Here is a 27427-nt window from a genome sequence, read left to right as displayed (position 1 = left end):
TGACGTAATTCAGTAGCTTTCATAGATGGTATTAATACTTGCCTGTCTTTACTGAATGCCTTCAGAGCCCATTGAGCTATTGCTTTTCTCAGTTCCTGTGAGTGCAAGTAGCTGCTGCACAGTTAAATTACTGGAAAGGTGGTTCTTGCCTTTTCCTAAATCTGAGAAAAACAATTGTCATGGCCAATATCGGGGGTGGAACATATTTAGAGTTCAAGTTAATTTGAAAGCAAAATTAACTGAAACTGATATCTGTGAGCCCATCCTGCTTTACATTTTTATATTGCCTTTCAAACTTTTAATGATTTAAATTTATACTTGTATTTTATGATTTTTAAATGTGCATCGCCCAGAGAGCTTTGGCTGATGGGCAGTATAAAAATGTAATAAATAAATAAATAAACAAATTTGGTACTTGGTTATGGTATTGCCGTTCTATGTGGATAGTCGGCAGCCTCTGAACTTGGAGGCTGCCGACTATCCAGTGCAGGGCAAGAGGGTAGTGGAGGCTATCTTGGCCTCCCCACTCCATTCACCCTGCATTTTGCCCACCTAGCAACATAGGAAAGGCATAAGGCAGCTGTCCTGGTCCCCAGCCCTGCCCCCTCTCCCTTTCCTCCATCTCCATGCTCTGGTTTACAAGTGCAGAGAGGTAGCCACTCTCTGCACTTGCTACGAGGGGGAGGGGATCATGGTTTCCTGGAAACCAAACTATCCTATCCTATCTAAGGGCATAAGATTGTTCCCCTAGTTGAAAAGCAAGAAAGAACCATAATAAATAACTAAGTACAAAATAACAATTAAGTCCATAGTGTACAAAGGGCATATGCATCATGTAAAATATGGTGATTATCTTTTTAAAATCCAGATTGGGGAAGAGAGACTTCCCAATTACTGCTTCCAAATATTTTGGAATATGTGTCCTTCACAGTTTTGGGGATGTGCGTTTATTTTCTATTTGTACATTTGTACCAGAGTACAGAATGTAAAGTGAGAATCCATCATAAGTGTTCCTGGAATTGGGGTACCATTTTACATTACCCTGTTAATTCATCTTTCATTAAGAAGCTTAGTAGTTAATAGGACATGGTCTGTTCTCTGGGAAAGGAGCTTGTGAAGCAGGAGATGTTGAACATCTTTTTTCTTCTTTCCTAGCTGTTAATAGCAGAGTGCCCACTGGCTCCAATTCCTCACATACTACGGAATCGCCTACACCTGAGCCTTGTTCACAAACACTCAATGTGACTTCTCAGTCTGTGCTCCCCACATATCCGTCTGTTGACATTGATGCCCATGTGAGTAATATAGATTGGTTATAAATCTCTTTTTTGTTATTTTAATAGTTATTTCTCTGTTACATAACAGAGTAATAATAAAGTGTCCCATACTAAACATAAAATATGTCTTTTTGACTTAAGACGGAGAGTAACCATGATACTGCGCTAACTCTTGCATGTGCTGGTGGGCACGAAGAGCTCGTCTCTGTGTTGATAGCACGAGGTGCCAGCATAGAGCACAGAGATAAGAAGGGTAAGATACTCAAGTGCTGCTACTTGTCTGTGCTTTTAGCAAGAGTTGATGCATATCCAGTTGTGCATTCTGTTACTTATAACTTTCTGGTTGATAGTTGTTGTTTTGCTTTTCTCCTAGCTTTGATCAATGCTGGCAAGTGTCTGGGAATGTAATCATTGTTGCTATTTGGGGATTTTGAAGATAACTGAGTATGAAATTTGTGTCTCTTTTGGTACAGTCTTCTCGTCATCTGTGGTTCCCCTACGCCATCCCATACTCCATGTGGCTTATGACAAACTCAAAAGGCCAACCTTTATTTCAGTTTCCTATACTGATGTCCACTGCCAGTATTAATTGTGAATTACTGCTTTGAATACAATTAACTTTGACACGTTTTAAAAATAGTTTTTAATATGATCGTTTCTATTAGGTTTTACACCGCTAATTTTAGCTGCAACTGCTGGTCATGTTGGTGTCGTAGAGATCCTTCTAGACAAAGGTGGAGATATCGAAGCACAATCTGAACGTACTAAGGACACTCCACTTTCATTAGCATGTTCTGGTGGGCGCCAAGAGGTAAATATTATAATCTTTAGTAGGCTTTGCATGGAGTTCTGTTTATATATTGCAGTCTTACATTGAGGGAAGAGTACATAAACTTCTAGCAGCATGATATGTCCCTGACTCCTTGCAGCATTTATTACATTTTGTAGTTATTACATTCTATATGTAAACCTGTATAGTAAAATATCTGGTGTTTGTGTGTTACCAGTATTAGAAATTCCTTTCCCAAAATGTTCTTTACAGTAGTAGTTCTTAATAGATATTTAACATTCTCTGTCAGGTAAACAAGATTCTTCAGCAGCTAGCTCCTGTGCAGTTTTTTTTATATGTAGCATCTTGTAGAATAATTCTAAAATATATGAACATCATTTAAAAATACAAAAATAGCTGTAAGGAAAACCTTGATGATTTAACAGATATAAAATATAGGTGAAATGGGTCAAGACATATCTATTATTAAATGTAGCTGAATTTGTGTAGTATCTGTCCATTGTAGGGCTCTGCAACCCTTTCCCCTCAAAATATCGGTAAAAATCACACAATTAGACCTAGTACATTGGATGCTACAATCTTCCACTAACATTAGCAGCTATTTTTAAAATTTTCTACAGTCCTACCGTACATATTTAAACTCATAAAATAAGGCATGCACAATATTAACCTTACTTTATAGGATAGGAATCTGTTGGACTTGAATGTTAACTATAAAATTCACTCTGAGAAGTGCTGTGTTGCCATAATCTTTATGTAGTGTTTGACAATTAGTAGCTAGCTTTTTGTATAGCAATTGAATGAAGTAAATGGTGCTAGAGGAGAGCCCTTGGTTCCCTGACTTCACCTACACTGGGACAGATAGTTATACCAGTTTGGCTGTTTGACAATTTCACCCAGTAGCCGAAGTTATTTGTCAGTCTCTGATCCTGCGAATACTGTTATACATTTCAGGTGGTTGACCTGCTGCTGGCACGAGGAGCAAACAAAGAACACAGGAATGTGTCTGATTATACACCTCTAAGTCTTGCTGCTTCTGGGGGATATGTTAACATTATTAAGATCCTGCTTAATGCTGGAGCAGAAATTAATTCAAGGTAACAGGCTGTTGGTTGGGCTCTGTGGAATGCTACATGTGCCATTTCTACTTCTGTGGGGGGCTGTGGTAGTAGAAGGCTGCCTAGTTCAACTGATTTGCTACTTTGATCCAATTTGGATGGATTAAACCAGGGGTGATGAACCTCTTTCAGCCTGAGGATCAAATTCAATTTCAGAGAAGCTCTCAGGGGACGCATCCTAGTGATGGGTGAGGGCAAAGGGGATGGGGCCAAAAATACCAGGATAACTTTAGCTTAAAGCTTTTACTGCCCATAACAAAGCCTTAGAAGATGCATTTCAACCTTCTAAAATGGGGGTGGGGGGACTGCACAATAGCTGAGAAACCACCAAACAGTTGGTGGTTGGGGAAAGGAAGTGGTGCCAAGGGGCATGGACATCTGGAGAACTTCAGAGGGTTTGATTTTGTCCTTGGGACTGAGCTCTTGTAACCCTGTATTAAGCTGTAACAATGGCAAATGTTTAACTTTTTGTTCTCAATCTATGTTACTCTTGTATTTTAAAAGTTCACATGATTTGGTAATCATGTATTCTTCTTCGTGGTCTCTGTGCATCACACATATGGGCTCGGCGCCTGCGCAAAGCCCCACTTCGGGAATTTTCTATAGCTAAAAGGCATTTTGGGCGGGAAACCCTCCCCCTTCCACTGCGCATGTGCAGGAGGGTTCCCGCCCAGAATCCCCAGTTCTTCTTCGACCGTCTTGCAGACAGCCTCGTCGGGAACAACGCTCTTCAAAAAACTCTATAGCTAAGACTTACCTTATTTTCTCTAACTACTTTTCCTCATAGATTCTCTTTTCCTTCTGTATTCTACCTTTTTCTCCTGAAAATAATAATAATAAAAAAATCCTTATTCTTCACTTATCTTATTCTCGCTTTCTCTTTCTTCAATTATATTCTGGACCGTATGGGCCCCAAGGCCCCATTTAAAAAGTGTACCCGGTGTGGTACAAAATTACCGCCATCGGACGGACACAACCACTGTGTTATCTGCCTGGGAGAGGGTCATAAGGTCCGGGCCCAATTCAAAGTGCTGGTATTGACATTTAAGGCCCTAAACGGTTTGGGGCCAGGTTATTTGAAGGAACGCCTCCTCCCATATGTACCTACCCGGACCTTAAGATCATCTACAGGGGCCCTTCTCCGTGAGCCCCTGCCAAAGGAGGTGAGGCAGGTGGCTACTAGGAGGAGGGCTTTCTCTGCTGTGGCACCCCGGTTGTGGAACGAGCTCCCCAGAGAGGTCCGCCTGGTGCCTACACTGTACTGCTTTCGTCGCCAGCTGAAGACCTTTTTATTCACTCAGTATTTTAACATTTAATTTTAACTTAAATTTAAATTTTACTGTTTTAACTCTGTATTTTAATCTTATATCAACTTTGCTGTGTGGTTTTATCCTGGTTGCGCTTTTTATACTGTATTTCGTAATTGTGTTTTTAACCTGTTGGGTGTTTTATTGTGGTTTTAATATTTGTGAACCGCCCAGAGAGCTTCGGCTATTGGGCGGTATAAAAATGTAATAAATAAATAAATAAATAAAACAAGGTGGACACCTGTACCCATTGCCAAGCCTTTTCAAAACTTACAAGGCGGCATAGGGCAGATAAATTGCGGGCAGAGCTGTGGGAAAGGGCGCTAGCATCGGTTGATAAACCTGCAATGGCTTCGCACCAACAGCCAGTAGCGCGTCCAGCTCCTGTCGAGCCGCCAAGGATTCAGGCTGACAGACCCCGCCAGGAAACCCCTGCAACGCCAGGGCAAACCCTGACTGCAAAAAAGCTGACAAAAAAGGCACATACATCGAAGTCCACGGATGTGGTGAAGCAAAAAAGGGCTAAGTCGGCCAAAACTCATGACCGCCAGAAAACTCGACCATCGATGACCGCAGCATCAAGCGATGCATTAATCCCTTCGATGATCGAGACGGTCCCCGTTTCTATCCCTGCCTCGATATCGACGATTACTCCAATGCCGCCTCCATCATTATCAGAGGGCGAGATTAGAGAGAGTGAATCCCACCAAAGTAGAGAACCAATATGTTCTACAAGGGGATCAACTAGAGGCTCACCTCAGAGAAACTTACCTGACCATACAGTACGATGATCGAAGACCGCCTACACCGCTCGATCGTCGAACACAATATCGACGCTCATCGGACTCTGTTCGTTCGATCGACGATCGATATCGAGAGGACCAATGTTATTTCCATGCAGTGCAGTACCGATCCAGATCTCCTGTAAGAGTGTACGACAAACAATCAGAATACTCTATCCCACCAAGACCAAGCTATTATTATAGAGATTGGTATGATGACCGTGACCGATATCAACGAAGAAGCAGGTTTTTACCTCCTCGATATCGACAACCACCTTCTGCAACGATATCGGCACCGGAACAAGTCACTGAGATAGTACCAGTACCACTACCGATTACGACAGTCGAACCAACAACTCGAGATCCACAAACAACGCTCTCCATTGCAGAGCGAGGTCCGGATATGCAAACTGTGCAAATACTTTCATCCCCTGAGGAACCGGGCGACTATGGTTCAGACTCGGTTTCGGTTGTCTCACCAAACCCGTCTATCCCATCTCCGGATTCGATGGTGGAGGCGCAAGGATCAGTTTCGCCATCCGAAGGACTGGCCCATTTTTCAGACCTTATTCAGAGAATGGCACAAGCACTCGGCATAGAGACCAGACAGACCTTAGAAAGGCTAGTAGATCCTGTTTTTGAAGCAATTTACACTGAAGCAACAACACCAATTGCAATACCCTTTCTACCTACCCTAACCAGGGCAGTCAAAGAATCATGGAAAGACCCAGTGACGTTACAGCCGTCGTCAAAACGGCTAGATAACATGTATAGAGTACTCAACAAGGATGCGGAATTTCTTTTTACACATCCTCAGCCAAATTCTATTATCGTAGAGTCGGCGCAAGGATGATCTCAAAGGGTGCATTCAGCACCAGTAGACAGGGAAGGTCGACGCCTCGATTTAATGGGCAGAAGATTTTATTCTACTGCAGCACTAAGCCTTAAAATAGCAAATTACCAGGCCACGATGTCCCGGTATCAGTTGTTTTTGTGGGAGAAAGTGATGTCCTTGTGTAACAACTTAGGAGATGACCAAAGGGAACTAGCAAGAGTTTTCCATGATGAAGCCACCAGAATGGCAAGACAACAAATAGCCACAGCTAAGCATCAAGCCGATTGTGGCACAAGGACGATGATTGGAGCAGTCGCGCTAAGAAGACATGCGTGGCTCAGATCCACTGGATTGTCACAAGAGGCCAGATCACGCATCGAAAGTCTACCTTTCGATGGTACTGGCCTCTTTAATTCCACAACTGATGACATGGACAATGTTCAAAAGGCTAGAATAACAGCACGTAAAATGGGACTAGGTCCAGCTCAACACCAGCAGCAACAGTTTAGACCAAGAAGATGGTTTAGACAACCTGGATTTGCTACCACAAGAAATCAGCCGGAGCGACAACCCTATAGACAACAATTCCAACCTCAACAGGGGAAGAAGCAATTTCCATCCGCTAAACCCAAATTTCAGCGTCACAAGCCTGATTACCCCCAAAATCGGCGTCTTTGACTTAAATTCCCACATTACAACCACTCTCTTCGGCGACCGTCTCTCGACCTCAAGGGCAGCATGGAATCGAATAACTACAGACAAATGGGTGCTTTCCATCATAGAACATGGCTACAGGATAGAATTCGATTCCCTCCCACCTTTGGGAGTCCTGAAATCAACTACACCATCGTCACCGCTCCTACAAGAGGTCCGCTTACTCATAGAAAAGGGAGCAATAACATCAGTACCAAAACATCCAGTAATGAAAGGTTTTTACTCCAGATACTTCACCGTCCCGAAAGCCGATGGAGGCATCAGACCCATTTTGGACCTACGCAACGTAAACACCTTTATAACACCAAGAAAGTTTCGTATGGTCTCGCTTCCAATGATCCTACCACTTCTCACAAGAAAATCATGGTTTGCCTCCATCGACCTCAAGGACGCATATTTTCATATAGCTATCCATCAGGACAGCCAACGATACCTACGTTTCGCCTACGTTTCAGTTCAGAGTTCTGCCTTTCGGATTATCAACAGCTCCCAGAGTATTCACAAAGTGCATTGCTGTAGTTTGTGCTCACTTAAGGAATCGGGATTCAAATCCACCCATATATAGACGACTGGCTTTTAGTAGCGGAATCAAAGCAGGCTGTCCAGCAGCACATAACCTATGTTCGGGACCTGATGATGGAGCTAGGTCTATTAATAAATATCGAAAAATCTACCCTCACACCAACCAGGACCATAAAGTTCCATAGGTGCAATCTTGGATTCGCAGACTACCAGAGTGTCTTTACCAGTACAAAGGGCCATTGTTATTCAAAGGCTAGCGATCAATCTCTCCAGAGAACCACTACCGCATATACAGTCCAAAGACTCCTAGGGCTGATGGCTTCAACCACCATGGTCGTACAGTTCGCAAAACTCAAGATGCGACGCTTGCAACTCTGGTTCACCAGGGTATTCAACCCATTACAGAATGCCAAACGCACTGTTCTTTCCTTACCACCAACAGTAATAAAATCCCTACAATGGTGGAAAAGCCAATACAATCTGCTGAAGGGCGTTCCTTTCCAACCATCGATACCAACCAAGTCAATCACAACGGATGCTTCGACGACAGGATGGGGAGCTCATCTCGACTCCCTAAGAGTACAAGGCACGTGGTCAGTGAAGGAGAGAAAACACCACATCATTTATCTCGAGCTCCTAGCAGTACAAAAAGCCCTAAAGGCATTCGAATCCATGATATGCAACCACCATATTCAAGTGACGTCAGACAACACAACAGTTGTTTTTTACATCAACAAACACAGGGAGGTACAAAGTCTCTGTCCCTAGCAAAACTCACCATACACATATGGGAATGGTGCATTCGACAACGGCTGTTCCTGACTGCGGTTCACATAGCCGGTCTATCCAACACGCTGGCAGACAATCTCAGCAGGCACTCGTCGATAGCCCACGAATGGTGCATTCATCCTCAAGTGGTCAAGGAACTGTTTCACCATTGGGGACAGCCAAACATAGATCTATTTGCAACAGAGAACAACACAGTGTGTCACCAATTTTGCAGCAGAGCAGGAGTAGGAAGGAAATCGTTGGGAGATGCATTTCTCCAACACTGGAACACTCACCTCTTGTACATGTTTCCTCCATTCCCCCTGATAACGAGAATCCTTGCCAAGATTATTCACGACAATGCGAACTGCATAATTCTAACCCCCTGGTGGCCCAGACAGAATTGGTTTACAACCCTTCTCAACAGGTCACAGGGGCGCTTCCAACGTCTACCGATGAGAAGAGACCTCCTATCCCAGGATCAAGGCCGGGTATGTCATCCGGACCTCAACACCCTTCACATGACAGCATGGAGGCTGATCCCCCAGTAGAGGATACAGACCTGGCAGCTAAGATCCAAGAGGTTTTGGATGCAGCACTAAAACTGTCAACAAGGCGGAACTATAACAGAAAGTGGTCGGCTTTTAAAAACTTTGCCTCTGAACATGAGTTTTCACCTACAAGTTGTTCTATTAATTGCATCCTGTCCTTTTTATTAATGTTGGTTGACAGGGGTTTAAAAGTTTCCTCTTTAAAGGTGTACTTGGCATCTATATCCATGTTTCATGACCATGTGGACGGTCTTACTGTTTTTTCCCATCCTATGGTTAAGCGGTTCTTGAAAGGGTTACTAAATTTACATCCACCAGTAAGAACATTCTCACCTTCCTGGAGCCTATCAGTAGTCTTACATGCACTCTCAAATAAACCATTTGAACCTTTGGCAACTACTGACCTGCGCCTCTTGACTTTGAAGGTAGTTTTCTTGGTGGCTATCACGTCAGCAAGACGTGCTAGCGAACTATGTGCGTTAAGGATAGATGAACCTTATCTCATATTTCATCTTGATAAAGTGGTACTTTGTACTGACGCTCAATTCCTTCCCAAAGTTGTCTCCAGTTTTCATGTCAACCAAGACATTATATTACCAGCCTTCTTCACAGCACCTTCATCTGCGTTGGAGAGAACCTTACACTTATTAGATGTCAGAAGGGCCTTAGCCTTCTACAGAGATCGCACTGCCTCTTTCCGCCGGTCACAACGCCTATTTGTATGTTATGGACAAAACAAAAAAGGCTTACCAATATCAGCTCAGAGACTTTCTTCGTGGCTGGTGCAATGTATCGTCCTATCTTACCAGTTGCAGAAGTTAGACCCCCCGACTTCAGTTAGGGGGCACTCTACTAGAGCTGTCTCTACATCCTCTGCTTTTCAGCGTGGTGTCACAATTCCAGAAATATGCAAGGCAGCGACATGGGCTAGACCAATGACGTTCGTATCTCACTACAAGCTGGACGTCAGGTCAAGGTCCGACTGCTCCTTTGGGAGAGCCGTTTTGTCATCTGTCTTCACCTAGGGACACCAACCCTCCTCCGGTGAGTAAAAGCTCGCTAATCGCCCATAATGTGTGATGCACAGAGACCACGAAGAAGAAGGACAGGTTGCTTACCTGTAACTGTGGTTCTTCGAGTGGTCATCTGTGCAGTCACACAACCCACCCACCGTACTCCCCTCTTGGTGTCCAATGTTTGTTACTAATGATACTGTTAGTATTTTTTCACATACACCTACAGGTGTCTATATCCTCAGACGAGGCTCTCAAGTCTCAGAAGAACTGGGGATTCTGGGTGGGAACCCTCCTGCACATGCGCAGTGGAAGGGGGAGGGTTTCCCGCCCAAAATGCCTTTTAGCTATAGAAAATTCCCGAAGCAGGGCTTTGCGCAGGCGCCAAGCCCATATGTGTGACTGCACAGATGACCACTCGAAGAACCACAGTTACAGGTAAGCAACCTGTCCTTTCTTTCAATTCCTACTTGTGAATAGTCTGTGAAGTGGTGTCTGTCAATTGACGCTAGTCAATTCTAGATGACATATTTGTAATGTTTCTCTTCCAGTTTTCATAAAACAGTGTCTGTCTTCCCAGGAAAAGTTATTATTTCTTATATATGTGTCCAGGATCTGTCTTTCTGGTAGTTGTATTCATTGTTTCTTCCCTTTAGGACTGGCAGTAAGTTAGGCATTTCTCCTCTGATGTTGGCGGCTATGAATGGCCATGTTCCTGCAGTGAAGCTGTTACTTGATATGGGCTCTGATATTAATGCCCAGATTGAAACCAATCGGAACACAGCACTCACTTTGGCCTGTTTCCAGGGCAGAGCAGAGGTGGTCAGTTTGCTTTTGGACAGAAAAGCCAATGTTGAACATAGAGCTAAGGTGAGCAAACACTAACTTCTTTCTCAGATGGTCTTGAGATAAAAATGTTCTCTGTGAGGAAAAGTTTTAGTGTGATAATTAAATCTGGGGACTCACTGAAGTAGTTCTGTGTTTGTCTGGAAACCAATCTTGTGTAATCCTACTTGTCTTTCATTAGTGGTTTGCAACTAGCACAACTATCTAAAGTTGGTCGCATCAACGGCAGCATCACTTTTTGTTTTTAAAAATGGAGGAAGTCAAGACTCCTGTTCTTTTAACATTTCTTTGGAATAGGGAACTCTGGCAGCTGTTTTTTTCTTGCTTTTGCATAACAGGCTGCAATAGGCAAAATTAGGGAGGCAATAGGCAAAATTGGAAGATGGACTGATAGGTTGCACCTCACAAGAGCTGGGAAGAATGTGTTTGGCTACAGCATGAAGAACTTCAGTAGGAGGGCTTTAAACTGAATCCTACAGGGGAGGAAGATGTAAACTTCGAGGCAACAGTGGATGAAGGCTTATGCACCATAACAGAGAGAACAGCTCTAATACCACCCAAAACAGTCTTCATAATAATATAGAAAAGAAGCCAGACTATAAAGCACATGGTCTTCAACATCTATATACTACTGCCCAGAGTATGGGAAACAAACAGAATGAACTTGAATCTTAATACATGAAGGTAAATACGACTTGATAGGTATAACTGAAACTTGGTGGGATGACTTTCATGACTGGAATATCAGGTATAACTTGTTCAAAAAGAAATAGAAATAGAAAAGGAGGCGTAATCACACTACATGTTAAAAATACGTATCTCTGCACAGAAATACAGGATGATGAGCCTAGTAGCCCCATTGAGAGCATCTGGATTAAAATAAATGGGGCAAGGAATAAAAGGAAAACAACAGTCGGAGTCTACTACCGACCACCTAATCAAGGAGAAGATGAGGATGAAACCTTTGATAAGCAAATTGCCAGTATTTTAAAGAAGTAGTAATGGGGGACAGATATCAATTACCCTGATATCTGTCCAGATGCAGCTGGACAGCCATGTATTAGGGGTGCTTTAAGGTGGATTCCTGCACTCAGCAGGGGGTTGGACTTGATGGCTTTATAGGCCCCTTTCAACTCTACTATTCTTTCATCTTCACCATAATCTCCTTTTGAGTTGGTGACCACAGAGAGCGAAGAAAAAAAGGATCAAAAGGAATTTGTCCAGTGTTGCAGGTGGGAGATAACTATGGGCCTTGAATCTAAAAAGGGCGGAGACTACTGATCTAGAGGGAATTGAGGGCAGCTATTGCTCCTCTTCCCTTTTTGATTAGAAGTGGGGAAATCCTTGGGCAGATCAGCAAGAAACTTTTAAGAGCTCTTATTTGATTTGCCAGACCGAAGGGTTAGTTTGGAGAGTGAGCTACATATGGACCTGCTCAGGATTAGCCCTGTAGATACAACAGCACTTTGAGCTTGTCAACAAATATGTAGATAGGAGTGATCCAGTGGGTACTGTTTGCTTGTACTTCCAAAAGGCTTTTGTTAAAGTCCCTCACCAAAGACTCCTGAATGAACTTTAGAAGTAATGGAATAAGAGGAGAGGTCCTCTTATGGATCAGTAACTGGTTAGAGAACAGAAAGCAGAGAGCAGGAATAAATGGTCAATTCTCTCGATGGAGGGAAGTAAATAGTGGGGTCCCACAGGGATTAGTATTGGGACCAGTTCTTTTCAACTTGTTCAGAAACGATCTGGAATTAGGAGTGAGCAGTGATGTGGCCAAGTTTGTCGATGACAGAATTATTTAAGGTTGTTAAAACACAAAGGGATTGCGAAGAGCTCCAAAGGGGATCTCTCCAAGCTGGGAGAGTGGGCATCCAAATGGCAGTGTAAGCTGATGCACATTGGGGCAAAAAAAACCAACTTCCAAGTATAACCTAATGGGATCTGACCTGGCAGTGACTGAACAAAAAAGAGATCTTGGGGTTGTGGTGGACAGCTCGATCAAAATGTCCACCCAGTGTGCAGCTGCTGTAAAGAAGGCAAACTCCATGTTAGGCATTATTAAAAAAGGAATTGAGACTAAAACTGCTAGTGTCATACTGCCTTTATACAAACCTATGATGCGACCACACTTAGAATACTGTGTACAGTTCTGGTCACCACACCTAAAAAAAAGATACTGTAGAGCTTAAAAAAAAGTGCAGAAAAGGGCAACTAAAATGATTAAGGGGCTGAAGCATCTCCCTGATGAGGGAAGATACAACAGCTGAGACTGCTTAGCTTGGGGAAAAAGGAGGCTAAAGGCAGACATGATAGAACTAAAAAAATATGCATGGTGTGGGGAATGTGGGTAGGGAGACATTTTTTTCCCTCTCTCAAAATACTAGAACCTGGGGTCATCCTATGAAGCTGATTGGTGGGAGATTCAGGACAAATAAAAGGAAGGATTTCTTCACACAGCGCATAGTTAAATTATGGAATTCACTACAACAAGATGTAATGATGGCCGCCAATTTGGATGGCTTTAAAAGGGGGTTGGATAAATTCCTGGAGGAGAAGGCTATCAATGGCTACTAGCCCTGATGGTTATGTGCTACCTCCAGTATTCGAGGCAGTAAATCTATGTGCAGCAGTTGCTGGGGAACATGGGTGAGAGGGTGCTGTTGCACCATGTCCTGCTTCGTTTGTCCCTGGTTGACGGTTGGCCACTGTGTGAACAGAGTGCTGGACTAGTTGGTTCCTTGGTCTGATCCAGCACCAGGGCATTTCTTAAGTTCTTATTGTGATGAAGTAACAGCAGGAGAGATGGTGTTTTGTGGTGGAAAGCCCAAACTTCTAGACAAAGAAAATCCAAATTCTCTAACCAAATTTGTGAATATCATACTGAGCAAGATTATCTATAGTTCTTAGCTGCCTTGCAAGACCATAGTTTCCCAAGGTGGCCTACAGCATATTTAGAATAAAAACAATATAACAACCATATTAATAAAATCATATTAAATACAAACAGTTTTAAGTAAAACTAGTTTCAATAAAGTATAATTACAAATATCCATGAGCAGCAAATACCATTACAACTATATTAAAAGCTAGGAAGTACAAATAAAGTTTTAAAAGTAATCACAAATGTGGTGGGCTGTATCTCTCAGGAGGGAAATAACATAGGCCACACTCAAAGGGTCCTTTCTCTAGTTCCCACCAGCTTTATGTATTTTGATGGTGATTATTACAGTAGGCCAGCAAAATGATCCTAAAACATGGGCAAGTTCAGTCAGGTGTAGGTGGTCTATATGTTTAATTAATGTAATTCATTTAACAACTCAAAGTACATTTATTTAGGCATTTTACAAATTAAAATATAATAAGACAAATAAAACCTCAATAAATATAAAATTGAGTAAACATGCCAACATAGCGTAAAGTATAGCATTGTATATAAGAGGTGAAACCTTATCGCAATGAGTATAATAATATATTGCTAAAAATACTAAGTTATTTTAAAATACTTGAAAAATACTTGAAAAACCTGGAGAGACCAGGAATGTCTTATCCTGGCACTGAAAAGAAAGCAGTGTGGGCACCAGATGAGCCTCCTTTGGGTGACCATTCCAGAGCTTAGCAGAGGGATGCCATGAAAAATCCCTTTTGTTGTCAACCTCCAAGCCTCATAATGAGAATGCACTTGTAGAAGGACTTCCGTTGATGACCTTAAAGTATGGGCAAGTACATATGGGAACAGGCGTTCCATCACATACTGAAGTTCCAAACCATGTCAAGGGTTATAAGTCAAAACTAGCACTTTCTGTTTGGCTTGGAAAGTTATTGTGCAGGTGAGAGAGGACTGGCATAATATGTTTATAATGCCTGATTCCAGTTAGAATTCTCACAGTCATATTCTGCACTAGCTGAAACTTCTGGACCATCTTCAAAGGCAGCACTACGTACAGTGTGTTACAATAATCCGAACTGAAGTTACCAGGGCATGAATCATTGCAACTAGGCTTTCCACCTCCAGATAACTTCTTTCTGGAATACAAGACAAAGCTTGTAAAAGGTGCTCCTGTGAAAAAAGGCCACAGAGGTCACTTGAGCCTCTAGTGACAGATCCAGGTATGCATCTCATTTTTCAGGGGGATTTCAGTCCCCTATAGAACAGGTTGAATCCCACTTGTCTGGTCTGAGGAACCACCTACTAGCAGTGCTTTGTACTTGTCTGTATTGAGCTTCAGCTTGTAGCCCTCATCCAATACATTACCATGGCTAGGCATCAGCCCATCACCTCACAAGCTGGCTCCAACAAAGAGAATTAGAGCTGTGTATCATTGGCATACTAACGACAATGCACTTCAACCCCTGAATTAACTTGCTCAGTGGTTCATGAAGATGTTAAACAGCATGGGGGTCAAGATGGAACCTTGCAAGACCTTGAAGTAAAGATGTGACGGAGTCATGGTCCTTCCGATAACCTGGATACAAACAGTTTAGAAGTTTAATGGTTCAAAACCAACACTTTGAATTGGTCCTGACAACGAATTCTGCTAGTACAGGGTTGGTGTAATGTGATCTGACTGTCTAGCCCCACTGAGGACTCTAGTAGTCACATTCTTTCCAAGCTAAAAGTTTCCAAGTCATCTTCCAAGGCAGTTCCACATGGAGTGCATTAGAGTAGTTCAATCTGGATGTAATTTGGGCATGCATAACTGAAGGTAGGTCCAGTTTTCCTAGATAGAGTCACAGCTGACGTTCCAGTCAAAATTGATAAAAAAAATACTCCTAGTTACTGCTGCCACCTGTGCTTCCACAGCCAGCAATAAGTCTAGAAAGACCCCCAGGCTATGGACTTGGTCCTTTAGCAGGAGTGCAACCCCATCCAATTCCAGTTGAATCCATCCAAAGTCCTGTCTGGATTATGCTTCAGTTTGTTCATACTTATTCATCCCAGAATTGCCTCCAAGCACTAATTCAGAAGTTCCACAGCCTTCCTGAGATTAGTAGATAGAAGGAGTCATATCATCCACACATTGGTGACAGGGCAGCTCAAACCTCTGGATGATTTCCCCTAGTAGTTTCATGTTAAACAGCATAGGGACAAGATTGAACCTTGAGGTACTCCATGACACCTTAGACCAATGTTCAAAACAGCCAAATTTCTTACATTTCTAGTGTTTCTTAAAATTACTGTATGATTAGGAGAAACTAACTGGGGACTTCGTTGGCGGGGTGGGATGGGATGTAGTCTTGCTGGACACAGAGCTCTACACATGGCAGTAAAGCTTTAAGTTTGATGACATGTAGTCAGGATCGGTCTTACAAGTAAAAAGCCCCTCCCCCCACCCCGTACTAAATCATTTGCGTGTGACACTCTAGCTACCCTGTTTTATCAGCGTGTTGATAGTGCTAAGCTATGAAGGGGCTGGACAATGACAGGGGCCACCAACAGTTTCTAGACACTTTATTTCATATAACTTTGTATTTACTTCATAAAAGCTTGCTCAAATAAGGCTTGATGTCAAACAAATTATTTTAAACAGACTGGGCTCACGCCTCTGATGGAAGCTGCTTCTGGAGGTTATGCAGAAGTTGGAAGAGTTCTTCTTGATAAAGGAGCTGATGTCAATGCTCCTCCTGTGCCTTCCTCAAGAGATACTGCATTAACAATTGCTGCAGATAAAGGCCACTACAAGTTCTGTGAGCTCCTGATTAATCGGTATGTTATTTCATGTCATTACATAACTATTACTTGGTACTGTCAATGTGCAGTGCATTCTACAGAGCAGCATGCAAAAAGGACAGGTCCCTGCCCCAAGGAGCTTGGTCTCCTCAATAGTCAGTCTGTTACAAATCATATTTAGCCAAATTTGTACCATCCACTCACAAGAGGGAAGTATTAACAGGCTTGATGGCAGCCTGAGGTTTGCTGAAATACCCCCCCCCCCAAAAAAAAATCACCTTTCAGAAAAATCTTGGCTTGGGAACCAAAATAGCCCAATGAGGACTGAGCACGCTCAGAGGGCATGGAATTCTGACTGTGGAGAGGGGATGGAAAACTGGGATAATGGTGACAGCAACACTCCACACTGCAGCATGTTATATCAGGTTCCACATATCATGATTATGAAGGCCATTTTGAAACTCTTAACAACTTCCATTGACCAGAATTTACAAAATTCTGTTTGTAAACAGAATTTTAGTTTCAACTTCTTCCCGGATTATTTGTCAGCTCCATTTGAATTCTAATTCCTTTTCAGGGGGGCACATATTGATGTTCGCAACAAGAAAGGAAACACACCGCTCTGGTTGGCAGCAAATGGGGGCCACCTTGATGTAGTGCAGCTGCTGGTACAGGCAGGAGCCGATGTGGATGCTGCGGACAATCGGAAAATTACACCCCTTATGTCTGCATTTCGTAAAGTAAGTTTAATGTGTGTGTTTTTCACAAAATATGCGTCTGCAATAATTCAGCTTAAAATATATGCTTACTCTTTGGAAGGATTGTGGGGCTAAATTCAGTTTGGGAGGTTAGGATGTTCAGCATAACTGTATTTCTTTATTATAAACTATGAAATGGAACTGGCTTCGCACAAGTTGTAATAGCCCTTAGTTTGATACAGCAAACACTTCAAGCAAACTTGTACCTATTGTGCCCACCCTGTTTGAGTGAAGCCATGTCCACTGGCACTTCTGGGCACAGCCCCTGCCATAATGCACTCCTCAGGGAGGAGTCTGGCTATTCTGTTCCCAGGGGTGGGGGCTGGCAGAGGGCAAGTGTATAACTCTGTCCCTTAGCCTACTAGCCCCTCCTGGCTCAAAACTGTATGGACTGGGAAATTATGCCCTGGTTAGAGAAGTCTACCCCATGTGCCTGAAGATGTCACTCCAGGCTTCAACCACATTTATCAAATTAATTAACGTGCTTAAAAAATTAAACAACCTCGAGGTGCATACTCCTTGGATCCTCCTTAGTATGCAAGCCAAGTTTCAGGTGCTTAAGTGTCATGATCCTTAGCAGTACAGTGCTGACAGATAGACAGACACACATCCTCTTTTATTATTATGGATAGGTTTGATTCTTCTTTGTGGTCTCTATGCAGTAACACATACAGGCTCTGTGTTTGTGTGGAGATCCGTTCAGGAATTTTCTAAAGCTAAGGAGTTTTGGCAGGAAGCTACCCCAATATCCCAGTGCTTGTGCAGAGGTAGTGAGCCACCTCTGGTTTCCTCTCAGTTCTTCTTCTACTGCTGTGCTGGTTGCCTCATGAAGGACTTCCCCTGGAGATTTTCACTAACTATGGAATTCGTGTTGCTTATTCTCTCCCCCCCACCTCTGTTTTCTTCCTTTCATGCTATTTCCCACTCATTTACAGCTTTAATCTCTTTTATGTTAGCACTTTTTATGGGCCCTTAAGGGTTTAAGGTCCCCTTTAGTAAATCTGTGAGAGTATGTTTCTGCCCTCTGACAGCCACTCACACTGCCATCTGTGCCCAGGAGAGGTCTATCATATGAATACCTGTACTTTTTGTCAGGTGTTCACCAAGCAGGCCTGTTCAGCCAGCTTCCAGGTATTTGGCACTTTTAGCTGTGGGCTCCGATCCAAAGTCCACTACGCAACAGCTGTCCTCCCTCTGCTGAATGCCAGTTCCAGACTTAGTATTGCTTTCTGGCAACCTGCATGTGTTGGATTCAGGCATGCAGACACCACTTCATTCAGGTTCAGGCCAATCCCCAATAGCTAAATCTCTGCCGGACCAACCTGTCTTACTGATGCTTGACAGCTTCGGTTCCAACAGCAGACCCAGCCAAGTCTCACTGCACTTTTGGTCTAGCTGTGTCCAAAAGGTCAAAGCTTACTGGAGCCATACTGAAGTCTCAAGCTTTGACACACAACAAAGCCAAGAAAAAGAGGAAGAAATATGCTAAACAAACTTTTGACAGGCCTGTGTCTGATCTGACCCCATCCCTGGGTCCCACCAATTCATTGCCAAACCCTGAAGAATCTCAAAGTACCAGCTCCAAACTCCAATAAACGACCCAGTTTTTCAAGCAGTACAAATGGAAGCCTCAAACCTGGTAGCCATTCCAGGGCTTCCTGCTCTGCTGCAATCTGTTAAGACATTCTGCCTCAACTTTCATCCATGCTACCCACATCATAGAGACTGAAGAATCTCTATAGGGTACATGAAGCAGATAGAGGTTTTCTGTTCAAACACCCCATCCCAAATTTGATCTTCATTGAAGGTACCCCAGGGAAATCTCAAAGAGTGCATTCAGCCTTCGTCAACAAGGAGGGACAGAAATTTAGGACCATGGACCACAGGATTTATTCTTTGATGGCGATAGAGCTTTGTGTAGCCAGTTATGATATCATATTTTTCTTTGGGGGAAGGTGGGCACCTTTTTTGAATATCTTCCTGAGGATGAAAGGGAACTCACTTGGGTATTCCAAAATGAAGTATCAGGAATAGCCAGAGATCAAATTACTACCTCTTATCATATGGAAGACTATGACTCTAAAGCCATGGTGGGAGCCTAGTCTGGTGCAAGGTCTCTCACCTGATGCAACAGAGAAGACCCCCCCCCCCATTGCACACTGTCCTTACCATTGCCATCAGCATGTCAGAAGAAACTTCTAACCAGTCAATGACCCTGGGTTCTATCAAAGAGGGAGAAAAATGTCTCCTTATTTCTGTTTTTGCTAGTCATGAAAAGGGACAGATAAATCTGTGGGGCTTTTAATAGCTGATCTCCATGGCCAGCTCTCTGAAGTTTTATTGATGTGTAGCCCACACATAGAATCATAGAATAGCAGAGTTGGAAGGGGCCTACAATACAGGAATCCTCCCTAAAGCATCCCTATAGAATTTTTCAAGCATGTTTTGCATTGTAAAAAGCAATTAGAAGTCTCCAGAAGTTTGGTGCTTTCTCTGCAGCTTTAAAAAATCATGGCATATGGGCAACCATGACTATAGATCAGCAGAGCTGGAGACAAACTGGAGATTTGTTATGCCTTGGTTGTGAGCTTTCCTGGGCATCTAGTGGGCATAAACAGTGGTAAGCTAGATGAACCTTTGTCTGGCTTGGCATTTATATGTCTGCTATGTAATCACTCTTAACGTAAAGCAGGATTCCTTAGTTTTAAGATAACATGTAATGGTTAAAAATATTTGTGGCTTTTCTATAAAGGACACACTTGAACCTTGCTGCTGCTTGTTCTTTTTCTTTTCAGGGCCACGTGAGAGTAGTTCAGTTTTTGGTGAAAGAAGTTAACCAGTTTCCTTCGGACATTGAATGCATGAGGTACATAGCAACGATAGCTGACAAGGTGAGTTCCAGGAAGTCTCCAACGTGTTCTCAAATGATTTGGTGCACTACATGCATCTTACAAACATCAAGGGAAATCTAGCAAATTGTTCATGTATAATCAGTATCGATGCTCTTGTACCAGGAGATCAATATTTAGACAAAATGAATTTTAGTCACCTTGGGGAATGCCATAAAAAAGATGGCATATACATTTTAAAAATAATAGTAAAACACCCTAGAATTGCCATTTTGTTTTTTAAATAGGAGTAGACAACACGCATGCAACCCAGCCTTTTTTGCAGTCCCTGCCACATTGCCAAATTTGCAGCAGAAATTCTGGGGTGCGGCAGCAAGGCAAAAAAGCCGCATTTTAAAGTTGAAACGCTGCTGAAATTCACAATGACAAATGGGGCTATTTTAAAACAAAACAGCCCTTTTTGTCATTGCTGCATCACCAAATTTTGGTGGCAAACAATCACGTTTGGTTTTTAAAAGGGGGTGTTTTTCCTCGTTCCTACCACACAACCAAATTTTGGTAGTGCAGGGGTCAGAGGACAATGTGGCCCCCAGATCCCTGGAAGTTAAACCCTTCTTTATATGGTAACTGATGGTTAACTGTTTCACTTGTGAGTTAATAGAATGAAAAAATTGTTTCACCACCCATGGAATTTTTATGCTCTGTTTGTTTTGCTTATATTTCATATAAAATAAGAGAAAAAAAGTCATCCTTATTTTCAAGGAAGCTGTTCTGCTGGATCTGGTCTGCAACAGACCTTTTCTCACTCCCACCCCAAGCTTAACATCCAGCCTTGATAAATACTTCTGAAGAACTTAAAACATGGTCACTATTTTGTGACATTTGGTTGGTCCTAATAAATGTATAGCCCGGCTGTGGATTTTGGCATTTTTCTTATGGGCCAACACTTTTCCTTGCTTTTTCTGAAACAAAATAAGGAAGGAATGAAGGGAGGAATCTCCTCACTAATTACATTACTCTCACAAGATCCAGAAAGTGTTCTGTGATTCATGCAACTACATTACACCCTCCATTCACAATAGCAGTAAATGTGTTATATGTGGGTAGAATTGCTTTGTTCACTTATCAGATATTGTGAATGCTCTGTGCCTTGTGTGGTGCAGAGTGTTAGGCGGCAGTTACTGCAGCCGAAACTCCCCCACGGACTGAGTTCGATCCCAGTGGAAGCTGGTTCTCAAGCCGGCTCAGGTCGACTCAGCCTTCCATCCTTCCGAGGTCGGTAAAATGAGTACCTAGCTAGCTGGGAGAAAGGTAACTGCGACTGGGGAAGGCAATGGCAAACCACCCCGCTACAAAGTCTGCCAAGAAAACGTCAGCGAAAGCAGGCGTCCCTCTAGGAGTCAGTAATAACTCAAGTACTTGCACAAGAGGTTCCTTTCCTTTCCTTCCTTATTTCCTTTCCTTCCTTCATTTAAAATAGAGATCATATACTGATATAACCTTGATAGAAGATATGTGAACTGTGCAAAATAAAATGGAAATAAATCTATATTGTCTGAACAAAAATGAGAGTCTTTGAGATACCAATACCCTAGATGATCCATAGATAATTGAATAAAATACAGCAGGTAGGCATCTAACTAGTGCAAAGTATCGAGAACATATTACACCTGCCCTGAAAGACCTGCAGTGGTTGCCAATTGCTTTCTGGGCACAAATCAAAGTTTTGTTTTTAAATTTTTAAGCCCCAAATGGCTTAGGGACCAATGGTCTCATTATGAACCTGTCCAAATATTAAGATCTGCAGAACATGCCCTTTTGAAGGCACTAATACTCACAGAGGCCCATCTGTCAGGCACACATGAAAGGCCTTTTTCCTATGTTGCCCCCAAACTATGGAATGCACTCCTTCAAGAACTACAATTGGTCTCCGCTCTTTTGGTCTTTAGAAAAGGTGTAAAGCCACATTCTTTCAATTTGGCCTTTCAAAATGTGTAGTTTTGATTTTTACTTTTTTAATGCTTTTGGTTTTGTTTTAAGATGTTTTTGTTTTAAATTGTACACCACCTTGATGGCTTTTGAGCAGATAAGGCAGTACATAAATGTCAATAATAAATAATATCGTTCATTCCAAAAGAAGACCCTTCAATTACAAAAGACAACTCTGATATCATTAAGCCTTCTGATTCATTGTGAATTTATTCTGTTCTTTGGATTTGAGATCAGTTCGTACAAGCATGAGTAGCAAAGTGACATTGGCCTGGTTCAGATAACACGCTAATTACACTGCTTAACCACAAAATGTTTAATGGAATGCATTAAGGTCAATGCATTCTGTTAACCATTTTGTGGTTAAGCAGCATGGTTTAGCATGTTGTCTGAACGGTTCCAATGTCTAAAAAGCTGTATTTTTTAGGAAATTGTAGAGCAGCCTGAATACTGTTCCCAAAACGTTGGTTTTAATTAAATACCCCCAAAATTTTCTCAAAATGCTGCAAATGTACAAATAGATGGAGTGGTCCTGAATGTATAGCGAGTTGCGAAATGTATCTTTAGTTTCCCCACAATATTATTTCCTTACCATATAGGAACTATTGAAAAAGTGTCACCAGTGCGTTGAAACAATTGTGAAGGCTAAGGACCAGCAAGCTGCTGAAGCAAACAAGAATGCAAGCATCCTTCTGAAAGAGCTAGATTTGGAAAAGGTAAGATATAAATATGTCACCTTGTGTTGTTGTTATTGTTATTATTATTAAAACAGAACACCGCTGTCACATAGATTGAAGCCTGCACATGAATGGGGTAAACACAACATAGGATTAATCTGAGTCTGAATGAGATTTTAATTATCTGGACTAATCTGTTACTGCTCTTGTCTATATACAGGCTAATAAAGCCTATAAATCAAATTGGTATGAATCTAGAAGTTGAAAATCCTTGCCAGCAACACTCTCTAAGCTAGAAAAGGATCTCATCTTCTCGTAACATCTCTCTGTTTACTCTGTACCGTTATAGGATTGTAAACCAGCGGTTAGGCAAGATCTAAAAGGGGGCAGAATTGCTGAATTCCCAAAATAAAGTAAATAGTTATTAGAAAAATGGTTCACTGCACAGTTTATGAAGCCAGGAACAAGTATAAGGGCCAAGTACCCTCTCCCGCTCGCTTACTGCTTTGGTGCTTCATTTCTGGAGTTCTCTTTTAATATGGAGATTCTTTGAGTCAATATAGTAGAAAATATTGGATAATCCTTTATATAATACACTTATATAAAGCCTACCTCATTGTCATGCCATTACCATTGTAAACATTGAAGTAAAATTCCATATTTGATACTGATATATAATGTGAATAATTTTTCTACAGTCCAGAGAAGAGAGTAGAAAGCAGGCTCTTGCAGCAAAAAGAGAGAAGAGAAAGGAGAAAAGGAAGAAGAAGAAAGAGGAACAGAAACGAAAACAGGAGGAAGATGAGGAGCACAAGTCTAAGGAAACGCTAGAGCTACAGGAAGATGAAGATGAAGAGGAGAATGATGATGATGGTGAGGGACTCATTCTCCCTCCCATTCAACTAATAGTTGCATACTTTGTTTAGATATCAGGTGTTCTAAACTTAGTAGTCTAATATTTTCTGATTTAATACATTGTTTGTCTAAACTGCAAAGTGAAAAGGAATTTTTACAAGTATTCTACTAATGATTGCAGTTATTTCTAGTTCTTAAATCTGACAGACTATCTTAATTATGTACGCTCTACAGGATACATTCATCCCTTATTTCCTTTTTTTAATTTTCCCTCTCCACACCCCAGTCAAAATGTAGATTGTGAATTTCTTGGGGTAGAGTGTGACTCTTGCATAATATTATTTTGTAAAATAATATGGATACCCATGGTGTGTTTCTCAGTGTGTTCCAACCTATAACTTCTTGTCCAAGCTACCACCCTTTGCGAGCCAGAAGTCTCTTGCTCTCTTAAATAACTCTTCCAATTTCCCCCTTCATACCTAGCAGAGCCACCTCAGAACACACATGGCCAGGCCTAATTTTTATATAATCCTCTTTTTAAAGTCTCTCGACCAAATCCTCTCCCTTGCTTGAAGGTCCTCATCTACTTGGCCTTCATCTTCAGAAGTCTTTGTTTTATTGTCAGTATTCAAATTATGATGTCCTATCTTACTTAACTTGTTACTCTATAAAATACCATATAAATTGATACCGTATCATTTATGATCAAAAGAATGCCAACAGGTATGTCATCTGTTCCCATTCACACAATAAATAAAAGTATTTGCTTTAAAAATAGGTAAGACCAGAATGCTAAAAACCTGGTTAGTCTTAAAGGAAAGCATTCCAACTTGGAAATCATGGTACAAAAGTGTTCTGAAAAATTAATGTTCTGGCTTACAGTTATGTCTTTTTTTTTATTCACATTTGTTTCAGTTGATCAAGAAGTTCCTTTAGAGCCTCCAAGTGCAACCACTACAACTACTATTGGAATATCTGCAACATCAGCTACTTTCACAAATGTTTTTGGGAAGAAGAGAGCCATTGTGGTAACAACTCCCAGCACAAATAGAAAAAATAAGAAGAATAAAACAAAAGACACTCCTCAAAATGTGCAGATAATTTTGCCGGACCAGCATATAACTCTAGCTCAGCAAAAAGCAGATAAAAATAAAATCAATGGAGAGCCAAGAGGTGGTAGTGCTGGTGGGAACAGTGATTCTGACAACGTAGATAGCACAGATTGCAATAGTGAGAGTAGCAGCGGTGGTAAAAGCCAGGAACTGAATTTCACTATGGAGACACACACTTCAGGCGATCGGCGATATGCCTCAGTACTGCTCCCTTCTCAGGAAGACAAGACTAACACCTCAGTTTCCAAAGTGCAAACCAGGTGAGTAATTAAGTCTATCTCCTATCCTAGGGTAGTTAAAGCTGTTCATGGGTATTTCTCATACTAGCTTGATACAGGAATGTTTCTAAATGCAAACATTTTGGTCTCTCAATCTGAGTAATTGAAGACTTGGAAGCTTCAGTGGATTAGAAATTGTTTTATAGATCCCCAAATTAAAATTGATTAAGGAACCAGTTTGATCAAAAACAAAGCCAAGATGGAGAAGTAAGTCACCTAGCCAAGGCCAGATGTACAATTCTTTCCCCCACACACCCAGCTAGAGGGAGCATGCAAGGAAGCACAATGAGACCATCCTGTCACTTGCGCAGCCTCTCTTTCTTCCACTCTTTTAGCAGTGGATGGGTAAACAGACAAGTTGTACCCCCTTTCTGTTTTGCTCCTTTCCTGTTCCCTAGCATGCTTATGTGTTCTGTTCCAGTCCCATCTTGTCTTGAGCAGCAGACTAGAAAAGAGAAGAGTCTTTGAACTGGACGGTAGTATTCTTTGGCTAGATTTGGTCTAGGAATCACTAGGTTTAATTTTCAGTGTAAAATGCTGGTGGATGGTATGTAAAAGTTATTTCTTGTGATTTCATGCATCCTTTGAAGTTACCTGAATGAAGAATCACATCTATTGTTAAATACTTCTAGCCATAGGTGCAGTAAAATCCTTAATGAAATAGAGTTGCAATCAAATTAATATCCTCCAGTCACATGACTTAATAGTCTTATTTGATATTTGCTTGGTTATTTGATAGTAACTTTTGTACGTTGCTTGGTTCTGCCCTGTGTCTTTAATTCAGGGTGAGGAACCTCTTCCAGCCCAAGGACCTAATTCAGTCTTGGAGACACTCTGGTCTACAGGGACAATTCCAGTGGTGGCTGGAGCCAAAGGCAAAAGCAATGGGAACAAAATATCAAAAAGTATCAGCATACTTTAGCTTAACGTTCTTACTGCCAGTAACTAAGGCTTAGGAGAGAAAAATGCAAAACTAGAAAGCCACCAAATGAAATAAAAACATTGAAATAATATAAATGGTTTAATAACGGTATTGAAATGTCATTAACAAGGGTGGCAGAATGGCAGGATAAATAAATGGAGAGAAATGGAATGAAATGGAATGTGGTGAAGTGTGTGTACTTCCCCTCTTTACTAAAAGTGATTCAGAAACGCTTTTATAATTATCAGAAATGGGATCATATATCTGAAGTGTTTATGCCATTTTGCTAATGACACAAATTAGGCAAACATGTTCACTCCACATTACCTGGAATCTTTCTAGGTAAGAAAATGCTAGTGCTCCTTTCATTGGGCTGGTTCTTGTCATTGAACAGCCTACCATGGGTTATTTAAGCCACAGTGGGTAGTGGTGCATGTTGGTGACCATTTTGAATATTCTCTGCATGTCGTGCAAGCCCAGGGAGTGGGGGTTGTAGGCATAACCTATGGCCTGTTCTAGGGTAATGCAGGAATTGTTTAACCCTCACAGCACCGTCCACTGCATGGGTTGCACGACACGACAAGCCATAGCCAGGCAATGAATATTCAAATTCCACCTATCCCATGACACAGCCCACCGTGGCTTAAATAAGCCACAATGGCCTAGGAAGTTACAGGGTTCTTCCTTTTTGCATGTGTATTATGCTGGACGCAGATCCATCATGGCAAAATTTGGTAGTTTTTAGCTCTAGAACAATGTTTTAGTTCTTTCTATCAATGTTCTGTGCAAGCACAGAACCCATATTCGTGGCTGTACAGAAACCATTTTAAAACACCTATTACATGAAAACAACCTGTTCACTTGTCTCTGATGAAAAGTTATTCCACCTGTTTTGTGTGTAACTAATGTAACTGTTATTTCAAAGCTAACTTTATATACTCTGCCATGAAGTATTTTCAAGTAAGTGGTGATAAACTTTTACCAAAATAAAATTTCTGCTTGGCCATTACCACTGAGTTCCTTCTTATGCATTATGAATCCTGTAAGGATCCCACTAGGAGTTCTCAGTTTTGAAATCATTTCCTGGTGTTGATCAAAATTTGTATCACTAGATTACATGGGATTCAATAATTGGAATAGAATTTTTGATAGTAAAAAGTAATTAATTATTAAACTATATTTGTTCCTAGACTTGAAGGTGAAGCTAATCCAAACTCCTTAACAACAAGTTATAAATCTGTGTCTCTGCCTCTGACGTCTCCAAACATAAAGTTGAATCTGACTAGTCCAAAAAGAGGCCAAAAAAGAGAAGAAGGCTGGAAAGAAGTAGTGAGAAGGTACATTGTTTCCCTTAAGTTTCATGAAATGGAGTCTAAGCCTTTTATATGAATTTATTTGGCCCATGTCAAATTAGGGTTGAGGGTTTTGATGAATAGTGATGGTAGCTTGTGGAGCGTGGACGTTTATGGAACATTGCCATGGGAGAGCACTTCTCTAATAAATATATAGCATTTGCTAACCTTTACTGTTTTTTTTGTAAAATTTACTGTTTTACTCTGTACAGCACCATGTACACTGATGGTGCTATATAAATAAATAATAATAATAATAATAATAATTGTTCATATCCAGTGCCAGTACATCGGTTTACATGCAGTGGGATGTAGGAGCATCATGTACTCTCCCCTATTACATATAGAAACTTCAGTGCTTTAAAATAGGTCTTTTTTGCTTCTATGCTGCTGAATTTCAGTGGCAAACAAATTCTTGCTTTTAAATGGAGGCTTTCTTTC

At 41.5% G+C, this 27427-nt stretch overlaps 1 protein-coding gene across 7 annotated transcripts in view; it reads left to right on the top strand.

The window, feature by feature from the left end:
• The window catches only part of ANKHD1 (ankyrin repeat and KH domain containing 1), a 121320-nt gene that overhangs the window by 80103 nt on the left and 13790 nt on the right, over window positions 1–27427 (top strand). For all 7 annotated transcript variants that reach the window (XM_063130128.1, XM_063130127.1, XM_063130129.1 and 4 more), the window contains 12 exons: window positions 1156–1295; window positions 1419–1530; window positions 1943–2088; window positions 3022–3164; window positions 10334–10547; window positions 16055–16230; window positions 16772–16934; window positions 19748–19843; window positions 22390–22506; window positions 23166–23340; window positions 24238–24694; window positions 26825–26971. In XM_063130128.1, the coding sequence (XP_062986198.1) occupies window positions 1156–1295; window positions 1419–1530; window positions 1943–2088; window positions 3022–3164; window positions 10334–10547; window positions 16055–16230; window positions 16772–16934; window positions 19748–19843; window positions 22390–22506; window positions 23166–23340; window positions 24238–24694; window positions 26825–26971 (2086 nt within the window). The remainder of the gene's footprint in view (window positions 1–1155; window positions 1296–1418; window positions 1531–1942; window positions 2089–3021; window positions 3165–10333; window positions 10548–16054; window positions 16231–16771; window positions 16935–19747; window positions 19844–22389; window positions 22507–23165; window positions 23341–24237; window positions 24695–26824; window positions 26972–27427) is intronic.

The sequence above is a fragment of the Elgaria multicarinata genome, chromosome 7 (genome assembly GCF_023053635.1).
Source record: "Elgaria multicarinata webbii isolate HBS135686 ecotype San Diego chromosome 7, rElgMul1.1.pri, whole genome shotgun sequence".
Lineage (NCBI taxonomy): Eukaryota > Metazoa > Chordata > Lepidosauria > Squamata > Anguidae > Elgaria > Elgaria multicarinata.
Note: the sequence above shows the minus strand (reverse complement) of the source record. Positions and strands in the feature narration are given on the sequence as shown.